The 12077-nt window shown below is 43.3% G+C and overlaps 1 protein-coding gene across 1 annotated transcript in view; it reads right to left on the bottom strand.

The window, feature by feature from the left end:
* Nucleotides 1-12077, bottom strand: part of ESPL1 (extra spindle pole bodies like 1, separase) — a 2570648-nt gene that overhangs the window by 793718 nt on the left and 1764853 nt on the right. Inside the window, exon 21 of the mRNA XM_044083892.1 lies at nucleotides 1534-1744. Within this exon, the coding sequence (XP_043939827.1) occupies nucleotides 1534-1744 (211 nt within the window). The remainder of the gene's footprint in view (nucleotides 1-1533; nucleotides 1745-12077) is intronic.

Raw genomic sequence — 12077 nt, 5'->3', positions numbered from 1 at the left:
GACATCACTTGGGGAGTTAATTAAGGCTCCCAACTTACAATTGTCTGCAAACTCTGTCAGCCAGAGACCCTTTGTGTTGGCCTGGACTTCTGAGAAGTAGATACCAAACAGGAGAGGACCCAGGACCGATCCCTGTGGGACTCCACTTGTGACTGGTCAGCAGTCTGACTTGGAGTCAGCTACTTCCACACGGTGGGTTCTATCTGTGAGCCAGTTTGCAACCCACCTAGCGATATAGGGGTTGATGCCTAGCTTAGTGAGTTTTTCTATGATGTCTGAGTGGGGAATGGTATTAAAATTCTCTGAGAAGGGACAAAATTTACTAAATGCATCTTCCGCTACAGTGTGACCCTTAAATTATTGTTTCATGCTTTCATTAATGAAAATGGCATTTTAATATCTGAAATCACTGCAGGCAAGTTATTCATTATCAATTTACTTATTTTTTGCTGTTAAGATGTGACATGAATAAAAATAACTAGACAACCTTGGCTAAATAGCTCAGTTGTATCATCAGCCACCAAATCCAGATATTAGTCCACTACTTTTAAAATACTGTGGCTAAAATGAGTACCAAAAATAAGTTGGGGGAAGCCCACAAGATTCTGCTTATTGGGAGTGAGGAGAGGGGGGGGGGGGTTGTGCCCCAACTCCAGTATAATCAACCTATGTAAAGAGGAGCAACATCACAGAGGGAAAAAAATTGCATACCGATTTGATTTTTGAATTGTGACTGTCTTCATTAAAACAGTCCTTCCAGTACCATTCAGTATTTCAGTATGCTGGACTTGCAAGTGCTGTTTGATATACAAGGTTCAGCCAGTCTAGTGGTTTCCAATTAACTTGAGATTGAAGTTAATTCCAGAAGCAGTTAAACAAAAAATGCTTGGTTAAATTCAGGAAGTTCTCCTATACTTCAAATTTTAGAATCCACCTGAACATTTTGCCAGAGAAACAGTAATCATGTCATGGAAGATGATCAGGCCTACACTGAGGAAAAATAGTTTTGACTTGTTTAAGAACAAGATGAAATTCATAAACTGGACTGTTGTCGGACGACTTACTCAAGCTGAGATCTTTCAGATCCAGTATTATTGCCCTTACTTGTGACAAGACTTTGTAGTGGTGGTGAACCAAGCTCTTCTGTGAATGTTTGCTACTGGAACACAAAAGTATCGCATCATCAGGCTTCAGTCTACATAGTTACTGTTTCAGAGACAAACATGCAATCTCCTATACACTTCTTTTAAGGCAGCAAGATGTTCCTAGCTACTCAATTGTAAAATAAGTACACCGAAAAGCAAAATAAACCCTTTAAAATGCAAAAGGGGAATCACTTGCCAGGGTATGTTAAGCATAATTAAATGATGCATGCCATTAAAATGGCAGGGTATACAACAATCTCCTCCACTACTGATGTACTGATGTTACCTACTCCAAATACATAAATAAATAAATAAAACAACACACTCTGTAGTACATTTTGCTTGCATTACAGCTGAATAAAAGTAAGAAAACTTAAAAGATTCTCACCAAAGTTTACGATGAATGTTGGTGATCATCTGATGTCGTATTGTTGTAGAGATGGACTCGGAAACCAGATATGCTGTCAGGTAGGGATCCTTCTCCCCAGTACACATAGCCATAAGGCAACACAGCTGGGAGTAGAAAGCACTTGGAGGACAGTGGCTCACAGAATGGTAGGCTTCCTGTAAGATGCTGAAAATATCTTCCAAAGATGCACCTAAACCAGTAAGATAAGTTTTGAAGTGTCGTACATACTTAAAACAGTAAAGCAAAATGCATATTACAGAAATACAAATGCATATTTGAGAAATGTTTTTTGTGGCAGTCAGGCAAAACATTCACATCCAAAAGTAAATAGCATGCAGAAAATAACCAATACATTCTTACTGTATCAGCTGAGCTAGTGAAGGCACCTCCTTGGTGGAACTTCACTGGATAAAATGGAGAATTCCAAATAAAATCCGACACTGACATTTGCTCATCCAGCTAATACAAGACATAATGTAGTCTACAAAATTAAGACAGCTCATCTCCAAAGCCAGGCAAATTACCCTCTAACCAGCACCCACCTTCAAATCAAGAAAACACAGATTAATGTTAATTTCTGTTAATACATTATTAAAATCACGTAATAAAAAATATGTCCTTGCTTGACCTGCATGGAGTGTACAAAGTACAGTTGTGTACACTTACCATAAATGTAGATGTTCGAGTGTAGTCACTGTTGCAGTCATCACATTTGGGTTATCAGCTTGCAGTAGCCCTCAGTTGGCTTGATTATCAGTCTTAGGTCCTGCAACAGTTGCGGTCTCATCTTCCATGACGTCAAGTAATCAGGGGTATAAAGCATGCAGCCGACACCATTACATCAGTTTTTTTTGCCCCAGATGTCAGGTGCCCCCCCAAATGGGAAGCAGTTTTATATATATATATATATCTATATATATCTATATATATATAAAAAAATATATGAATTTGTCCAATTCTGTTCTGGGGGGAGGCAAAAAGGTCTATAGCTGGGCTCAAAGTCTTTGGTTCCAGTTTCCACTCATGTGGGTCCATGAGAGTTCTGCTTAGTTTGTCTGCCAGCGTATTTAGTTTTCCTGGCAGGAATTGAGCCTGTAGATGCACTAGGTAGCTTAAGGCTGTGTTACACAGAGCCATGGCTAGTCTGCAGGGGGGGTAAGAATGGGTACCCCCCTGCTTATTTATGTACCACAACAGTAGTGTTGTCAGTCTTTACCATTAATTGTCCTGGAAGAATGTGGTCCTTGAAGGCTGTCAGAGCATTCTGTACAGCTAACATTTCTTTTTGATTGATATGCAGGTGCATTTGACTTGGGTTCCATTTGCCCTGAATGTACTTCCCTGCCAAGTGAGCCCCCATGCATAGTCTGATGCATCTGTTGTTAGGGTTTGGGTGGCAGGGGCTAGAGTGAATGGTAGTCCCTTGTTTTGGTGGCAGGCCTCTGCCCACCAAAGGGATTCTAACCGTAGGCAAGGTATAATAGGAATCATTCATTGCCTCTAGATCCTGAGAATGTTGACACCATAGGCTTTTTAGATACCATTGTAGTTTTCTCATATGCAGTCTTGCATATGGAATTAGTAGAATCCAGGAGGCCATGAACCCCCAGGCTTGAGTATTTAGCTTGCAGATAGCAGGGTTTTTGTGGCCACTAGTTTGAAGTAAGTTGTCAAATGAATTTGTTTCTCTGGCGTGAGGAAAGCCATCTGGGAAGTTGTGTTCAAGCTTGCTCTCAGGAATATAATTTGTTGACAGGGTACCAGATGCGATTTTTTTTCGTTTATGGTGTACCCCAGACAAGTTAGCACCTTTTGTACAAATGCCAGATGATTCAAAAGTATGTCCTGGCTTTCTGCCTGAATTAGACAATCGTCCAGGTATGGGTATATTTGAATATTTCTTTGCCTGCAAAATGCAATGACTGGAGCTAGGCACTTTGTGAATACCCTGGGTGCAGCAGATAAGCCAAAGGGCAGGGTGGAGAACTGATAGTGCATATTGCCTGTTTTGAAGCGTAGGTATCTTATGCAAGATTCCCTGATCGGGATGTGCAGGTAGGCTTCCTTTAAATCCAGTGTTGCCAACCAGGCATCTTTGCCTAGCATTGGAAGCAACTGAAGAGTTAGCATCTTGAATTTTGGAATCAACAAAAAGATGTTTAAGATGGAAAGGTCCAGGACAGGACACCATGAGTTGTCTTTTCTGGGTAGAAGTAGAAACCTTGTCCATTTTCCTCTTCTGGTATGGTCTTAATAGCCTTTATGCTTGAGAGAGTACTTGCTTTTGAGCTTCTGTCCACTGATTTGGGGGTAGATCTGGCCAACCGTTTGGGGTTGGTAATGTGTGGAAGTGAAATTTGTATCTTTGGGAAACTATATTTAAAACCCATTTGCCCTGGGTAATGAGTTTCCAGTTTTTTGCCTGCAGTGCAATCTTTCCCCCTAAAGGAGCAGTCAGTTGAGAAGTGCTTGGAAGTTTTAAAGTTAAGTCATTGAGACAGTTTACCATAGGAGGCAGTCTTACTACTCCCTGATTTGGAAGTGGGAGCCCCCCACTGCTTAGTCCTGTGCGTACCCTGGGACTGAAGCCTGGATGTTCTGTTGGTTCTGGGATTGGACTGAGAAGGCCTGAAAGAAGCACGAAAGGACCATTTCTTATAGGGCCAATGCCTACTAAATCTTGGAGGCTGTACTTGTAGGAAATCTTTAACAGTTTGCATAGATTTAGCTTTTTCCTCCATCTTTTTAAGAACTACTTCTGCTTTGTGGCCAAACAGGCGGTCCTGATTTAAGGGAGCATCCAGCAATTTAGCTTTAACATGATCTGGCAAGGATTGCTCCTTAAGCCAAGCATGCCTTGTGAGCACAGACCGCGGGTGAAGCAGCCCTGCAAGATGCCTCTAGTGAATCAAAACCACATTGCAAAGTATGTTTTCCAACCTATTCAGCAGAATGCATTAAATCCTGTAAATACTTATTTTCAGCACAGTCAGGAATCAACATCATTTTCTGTTTAAGCAATCCAATAATATGCTGCTGATACTTTAACATATGAAACTGGCAATTTAAGGCCCTTATGGCCAAGGTTGCAGAAGTGGATACCTTCTTACCCCATCTATCCAGCGCCCTGGAGTGTCTATCAGAGGGAGTAGGATTTTTGTCAGTAGTAGCCTTAATGCTCTTTGGTCCCTTTAAAATGGTCTCAGGATCCGCAGTAGGATTTTTAAAAAGGAACTTATGAGAGTGAGGAACCCTGTAATATCTATCAGGTTTTATGGGAGCAGGAGGTAGAGAGACAGGGGACAAGCTAGTTTCCGAAAAGGCATCAACAATGTCTAGTACAGGAGGGATAGCAAAAGGCCTGCGCTGGGGCAGCAGTAAGAAATCCCCAAGCCTCTTTTCAGAATCAGAGTAATCCTGACTTTCCCAATGAAAATGCTCCCAAAGAGTATGTAAGGTTTCACCAAGGGAGAAATCCTCTGGGGCCTGAGGGAAGAGAGTCCTCTGCATCAGAATCCTCATAGGTAGATAAGGGTAAATCCTGGTCATCAGAGGAAACAGAAATGTCAGAATCCCGGTCCTTAAAGGTACAGCACTCCCTTATACTGTTCTAGCATGTCGAGTGGTAGATTACTGGCGTCCTCTCCAGTTCAGCTGGTCAATCTGGGTATCTTGAGACAATGCTACAATTGTCTCATGTACACAGACAACCCTCTCCTCCTCCCAACAAACACAAATACATGTGAGAGATGCAACTATATAGCCAAACTGGAGGCTGAACTCTCTCAACTCAGGGCTGGCATGACCAGACAGGAGGAAATGGTAACCACACACAACAATCCCAGTCCCACATAGACCTACCACAACTGCAAACCAAACACAAACACACAAAGACATACTCGGAGGCTCTAATAAAAAACTTACCAAAACAACAGAGGCACCCAAAGCAGACATCTAAAAATCCACCACCTCAAAACAAAACACACGCAACACATACTTCAATAAATCAGTGTGTCAACCAATCACAGCCCTTAAGGCCAAACACCATGCCTGATACACTAGTAATAGGTGACTCTAGTCAGACACACTGATGTCCCGCTGACCAGGCTGAACAAGGAGAGGGTGACTGTGAGCTGTCTATCGGGAGATAGGATCCACCACATAACACACGCACTCAAGTCACTCCAAAGCAAGTAAAAATATGACTCCGTCATTGTCCATGCTGGCGTGAATGACCTGAGACGTACCTCCCTGGACTACATGAAAAGAGACATAGAGGAGCTCTCCGATTATGTAGCCCAGGCTGGTATGACCCTGACCCTGAGCAGCATCTTGCCCTCACCAAGAATGTTACCACAATACAAAGACAAGATGATCAGCTTTAATAATTGGCTCAAGTACTGGTGTCATTCTAAGGGGATCCAATGTCTGTCTGCCTGGGATGACATGTTGGACAAGCCACGCTGCTTCACAAGGGATGGCTTACACCTGTCGCCACTGGGCTTCCGGATATTGGCTAAGGCTCTTGCCACCCCCATAGTGCCTTTTTTAGGCAAGGCTCAAAAGACAAACCCACCTCCTTAGAAAACAAAAATGGAAAAAAAGTAAGGGTAATGCTGCTCAACGCCAGAAGTCTAAATCACAAGATGCAGGCACTGGATGCACTCCTCAGCATGGAGAACATAGACGTCTGTGCAGTAACTGAAACCTGGTTCAAGGCTCCTGAGAGCACCCCAGCGCTACCAGGCTATACCTCGTATCATGCTTTTCGGCCCCAAAACCCAGGCCGAACCACAAAGGGAGGGGGTGTGTCCATATTCATCAAGAACACCCACACCTCCAGGTTAGTAGCAACACATGAAGCATCAGAGACCATACAGGTGCAACTAACCATAGGCAAAACTGCTATACAACTGCTAGCATGTTACAGACCGCCCTCCCAATCTCAGGAACCCCACTCAGCCTTCCTGAAGACATTGGAGAATATGAATGTATCACAAAATACCATCATACTGGGAGACTTCAACTACCCAAACATAGATTGGGTACATTATTCTAGCCCTAATACCCTAGCCCAAAGGTTCCTGGAATTCATAAATTTAAATGCACTGGAACAACTAGTCACCTCTCCCACTAGGAGAGATAATATACTAGTCCTGATCATCACAAACATGGGGACAAAATGCTCCACACCGGAAGTATACCCCTCACTAGTGAGATCTGACCACAAACTAATCACCCTGGATATACATATCCCACCTCCACCCCCAGCACAAAAGACCACAGTGAAAAACTTCTCAAAAGCAGACTTCACTCTTCTTAAGACTGAGATGGTATCCTTTAAGCCCACTGTGCCAGTGGATACCACATCCCACAATGCCGAATCCTTCACAAATGCTTTCTATGGACATCTCCAAGAATGCATGGATCATGCAATCCCAAATAAATCCAAGTCCCTCTCCACCAAAGGCAAGCGTCTTGTCTGGTGGACCTCAGCCATTAACAAATTGTATAACAAAAGAAGGAAGCTACTGCACGTCGGAGCAAAATCCCATGAAGGGAAGACATCTCTGATCAACATTAGCAGAAAACTACGTTCTCTCATAAAAACATCCAAGGCCAACTTTGAGAGAAAAATCGCTAAGGACACTAAAGATAACCACAAAGCCTTCTTCAGCTATGTTAGAAACCTGGGCGGAAACCCTCAGATATGCTCAGAGTTAGTTCACAACAACAAAAAATACACTGAACCCACAGATATTGCCAACATTCTGGCTGACAGGTTCAGTGCAAATTTCTCCCCTCCTCACCCCCAAAAGAAGAAATACTTATCCCAGCTGAATGTAATCTCCCTGTCATCTCAGATGTCCAAGTGGGAACCACCCTAAACAAAGCTAAAAACACAGCATCAATGGGACCTGACGGTATCCCGGGTTGCGTGTTATGTGAACTCCAAGAGGAGCTAAACCCACACATAAAAATGCTATTTAACCTTAGCCTTACTTCAGGATATGTACCTGAACACTGGCGTACAGCAACAGTGGTCCCACTCCACAAAGGGGGTACCTCTACAGACCCTGGGAACTACCGCCCCATAAGCTTAACCAGCCTGGTCTGCAAAGCTATGGAAAGAATCATTATGGAACTCATAAACAGAGACATAGGGGACCTACAGACACTTGACCTCACCCAGTTCGGCTTTGTAAAGGGCAGATCCTGCCTTTTGAACCTGGTTGACTTTTTCGAAACAGTCACTAGAGCCATTGATGAGGGCAAAGCAGTCCATACAGCCTACCTGGACTTGGCTAAGGCCTAAGACACAATACCCCACTCGGGCATCATAGATAAGCTCAACAGCTTAAACATAAACCCTTATGTCACTAGATGGGTTGCAAACTGGCTAAAGGACAGAACCCATAAAGTTAAAATCGCTGGAGCAATGTCAGACTCAAAGCCAGTCACAAGTGGTGTCGCACAGGGATCTGTCCTGGGACCCCTCTTGTTCGGCATTTATTTCCCAGATGTTAAAGCAAACATGGGAGGGTTGTGGCTGACAAAGTTCGCAGATGACTGCAAACTAGGCGCCATAGTCGATACACCAGTGGACACATATATCCTACAAAAAGGGCTCACAAAAACGGACAACTGGTGCCGGAGTCACGGCCTTAAACTAAATGCCAAAAAATGTATAGTCATCCCCTTTGGGAAAAACAAAGTACCCACAAATTATCACATAGACAGCAACCCACTGAGTACGGAAAAAGTAATCAGAGACCTAGGGACCCAAGTCGACAGTGACCTCTCATTTTGACACCCACGTTGCCAAAGTGGTTAGAAAAACATTCTACCTTGCACACCTCATCATGAAGGGATTCACATCCAGATCCAGGGATGTCATTGCACCCCTATACTCCTCCCTAATCAGACCCATGATTGAGTACAATGCCCCATTTGGTATGTACCTCACCCGGCATTTGCAACAGCTGGAGAGACCACAAAAGTACCTCACCAAGAGGATCAAGGGTCTCCAACATATGTCTTATTCTGCCAGACTAAAGAAACTTCAGCTCTATTCAGTAGCATATCACCTGCTCAGAGGTGATCTCTGCCTGACGTACAAGGCCATGTCCAATCAGGATCTGATGGACATGCTCCACCTCAAAAAATCCAAATCCATCAGGACTACGAGAGCTAAAGACTTAAACCTCGGCACAAGTATGAATAGTACATGCTGGAGGGATAGATTCATAACCCAGAGGCTTCCCATGCTTTGGAACAAGATCCCAGTTCGTATTAGGCAGAGCCCCTCACTGACTCTCTTCAAGAGAAATCTTGATGAGTGGATTGGAGATCGTAAGTTTACTCCAGGGGTCACATCTGTGTCACTGCTAGACCGGGGCACAGTAAACCAATTCTATTATATAAGGGGACCTTCATTGTGTCACTACTAGACAGAGGCACAGTATTCTAATTTTATTCTGTACATTTTTGTACCATTTCATGGGGTGGCAAAAGCCACATCACTATGGCTAGGCTTACAAATGCCCCAGGGCAGATAGCCTAGTACTATACTATGAAACTATGAAACTATAAGAAGTATCATAAGCAAATTCAGTCCTAGGTCTCTTAGAGGGGGAAGGGCTGGCTTCCCCTGATTAAAGTAATAAGGTCTTCAGCCATTTTTATCATTTGTTTTTTAGGCATAGAGGCCTGAGCATGCGGTTTGGGCATTGGTTTTCTAGGCATGGTTTGAGTTTTAGGCCTTGAAGAAGAAGATGGCATCACTGCAATATGCAAGTCAGTAGGCCTGAATAAACCCTCATAAGCCGGTTCCTGCACGGCAGCTCCAGACCCATCCAAGGTAGAGACACCCGCAGGTTCCACAGTTGAAGCATCTCGCAGCATACCAGACTCCGAATGGGTCTCAGCAGGTATCAGGGGCTGTGAAAGCACGTCATTGAGTACCGCCAAACTGGCGACTGGCTTAGAAGCGTCATTGGCAGCTTTGGACCTAGGCGGTCTCTGTCTATCGTTGCATTTTTTTCAGAATATCGGTAGTCGGATGGCTTATCAAAGACATATCTGGATAATTGAACAGAGTACCAAAATATTTAGAAGAGTAAATTTACAGACTATGAATAGTTTGTTGCTTAAATAAGGCACAAACTGACAGCGAGGTACGTCCTGGTCAGGGCCTAAGCAAGGAATACAGTATGAATGAAAATCTTTATGGGGTGTTTGCTTTCCACAAGAAATACAATTATTGACTTTTACTGACATCGGTTTAGAGCAAGAAAAAGTTTCCCCAACGGAGTACTTAGCTTTAGTTGAAGACTTCGGTTCTGAAACTCAAAAACGAAAATTTCAGGAGTCGGCCGACCGGCACTTGCGAACTGCTTTTGCTTCGGGTACCACACGGCAAGAAAGACTGATGTAATAGCGTCGGCTGCATGCTTTATACCCCTGACTACCTGACTTCATGGAAGATGAGACAGCAACTAATGCAGGGCCCAAGACTTTGATAATCAGGCCGACTGAGAGCTACTGCAAGCAGATAACTCAAATGTGATGACAGCAACAGTGAAACACAAAAAACATCTTCTAGTAACAAAGGACCACTCCACTGTAAGAAGATGGCAGAAGGTACATCTAGCAAATAGACATAACAGATAAAGAATGTATTTGTTGAAGTACAAAGAACCTGCTTTATGGATAACTGAGGGGGATGAATCCCACTGGATAGTACAAGAATGGAAAAAGCCAGCTCATCCCAGGCCAGAGCCCATAGAAAAGACATTGCAAAAGTAGCTCAGGTCCTCAAATCACAGTCGAGAATGTTTGATGAAGTTGCGTATTCAATGAACAAAAAGTGACCTGTATTAGACACACAGTTGAAAGAAGCCACTTCTCAGAGAATGGGCTTTGACCCCAGCATCTTCCAATGAATGACTGACTGACTGATAACGAACAATGCAGCTAACAATCCACTGTGAAAATTGGGTGCTAAACCACAAGCCCTTCTCTCCAACAAGCAAATGAAATTAGCAAGTGGCCTGCTTCCAAGAGAAAGTAACTTTTCTCATGTGGCTCCTAAGTTGAAAGATACAAATTCAGCATGTTTGGTGCCCTCTTTCTTTCCTGTTTTCTGCTGCCTCAAGTGAAACCAGGAGAATGACTAGCTCAGGAGACACCCAGGAAAACATCTTAAAAGAGAAATTTTATCCAAAGGGAAACGCTGCCCTTCTGTTAGAGTAGGCATGGCTTCCTATACAAGGGCCTGAAGTTCTGAGATGTCATGCAGACATACTGCTGAACCTCTTTGTGCAAGAAATCTGGACAAAGCCTTCCAGAAAAAAGGAAGGGGGTGGATGATGACAAAGGCAAAAAATAGGGACAGATTTCAAATATTTCTCTTATAAATTTAGAAAGTCGCAAAAACAACAGGATTTGTGTTCGCATTCATTTTCTGAAGGATGAAATCTGAAACTCAAACGTAACCCATTATTTAGCAACTATAATCCTCTAATTTGCCAGAAAATCACAAATTTTATGAAGAACATATCAAAAATATGAAACATAAACCTGAACATTTTGCAAAAACATATTAAATGAGAGGTATGCATGCAGATGCATTAGCACCAATAACAATTTTTTCAAGAAACAAATGTCACCAAGTTAGCAGGCTCAAATATTGGAAAGGCAAATTATCTGTCCCACGTAACTCAGGTCCCTCGGGAAGGATGACTTCTTCAAAGGTGTCAAGAGTTGCTGTACTTTAAGCGATTGCTTCACCAGCTGGGCTACTGGACCACAAATATCCCTTCTACAAAGTCCTAATGAGCAGAAATGGCTGACACATGCAACATAAATATGGGAAGTACAGATTCACATTGTACAGGCCCCAGAGACAGGTCATACCAAGTGGAGCAGTGATGGCAACAGTCTTTCCCAACTTAATGAATTACTCCAGAGAAAGCAGAGACCTGCAGAATGCATGGCCTTCTGTTACACTTAATTACTTTAGAATCCTCCACACCAGGAAGCAGTGAAGATCAAGATCCATATCAGGACAGTTTGTCTACCTTCACTTATGTGTGTGCGTGTCCTCTACCCCTAAAGGCTCTGTGGTAAGGGCAGCGCAACTTGAACTTGAATCCTGCACTACGTTCTATGTGATCAACTGGAGGGTAATGATGCAGTGACTCCTGGTGTAAGAAAGATGGGCACTGGCTGTGTCCAGCTCCATCCCAATGGAACACTTCTTCTGAGGCCAAATCTAAGAGAATACATTCTTATTTATTATGATCTCTAGGGACTGCAACAATGTCATCACTCACAGTAGGGCTGCCACCATGAAGTTAACCTAGGAGGCAACTAGCAGACAGTCATCCAGGTAACTAAACGGGAGACCCTTTTCCTGCCTACTTAGATCAAAGTGGAGGAGTCTCCTGTACAGACCCCCAAATGCTTATGTGCCAAAATCATTCATTCACAGAGCATCTTTCAGACCCCCCCCCCCCAAG

This window comes from Protopterus annectens, chromosome 9.part0, assembly GCF_019279795.1.
Source record: "Protopterus annectens isolate FY-2018-M chromosome 9.part0, PAN1.0, whole genome shotgun sequence".
Taxonomy (NCBI): Eukaryota; Metazoa; Chordata; order Ceratodontiformes; family Protopteridae; genus Protopterus; species Protopterus annectens.
Note: the sequence above shows the minus strand (reverse complement) of the source record. Positions and strands in the feature narration are given on the sequence as shown.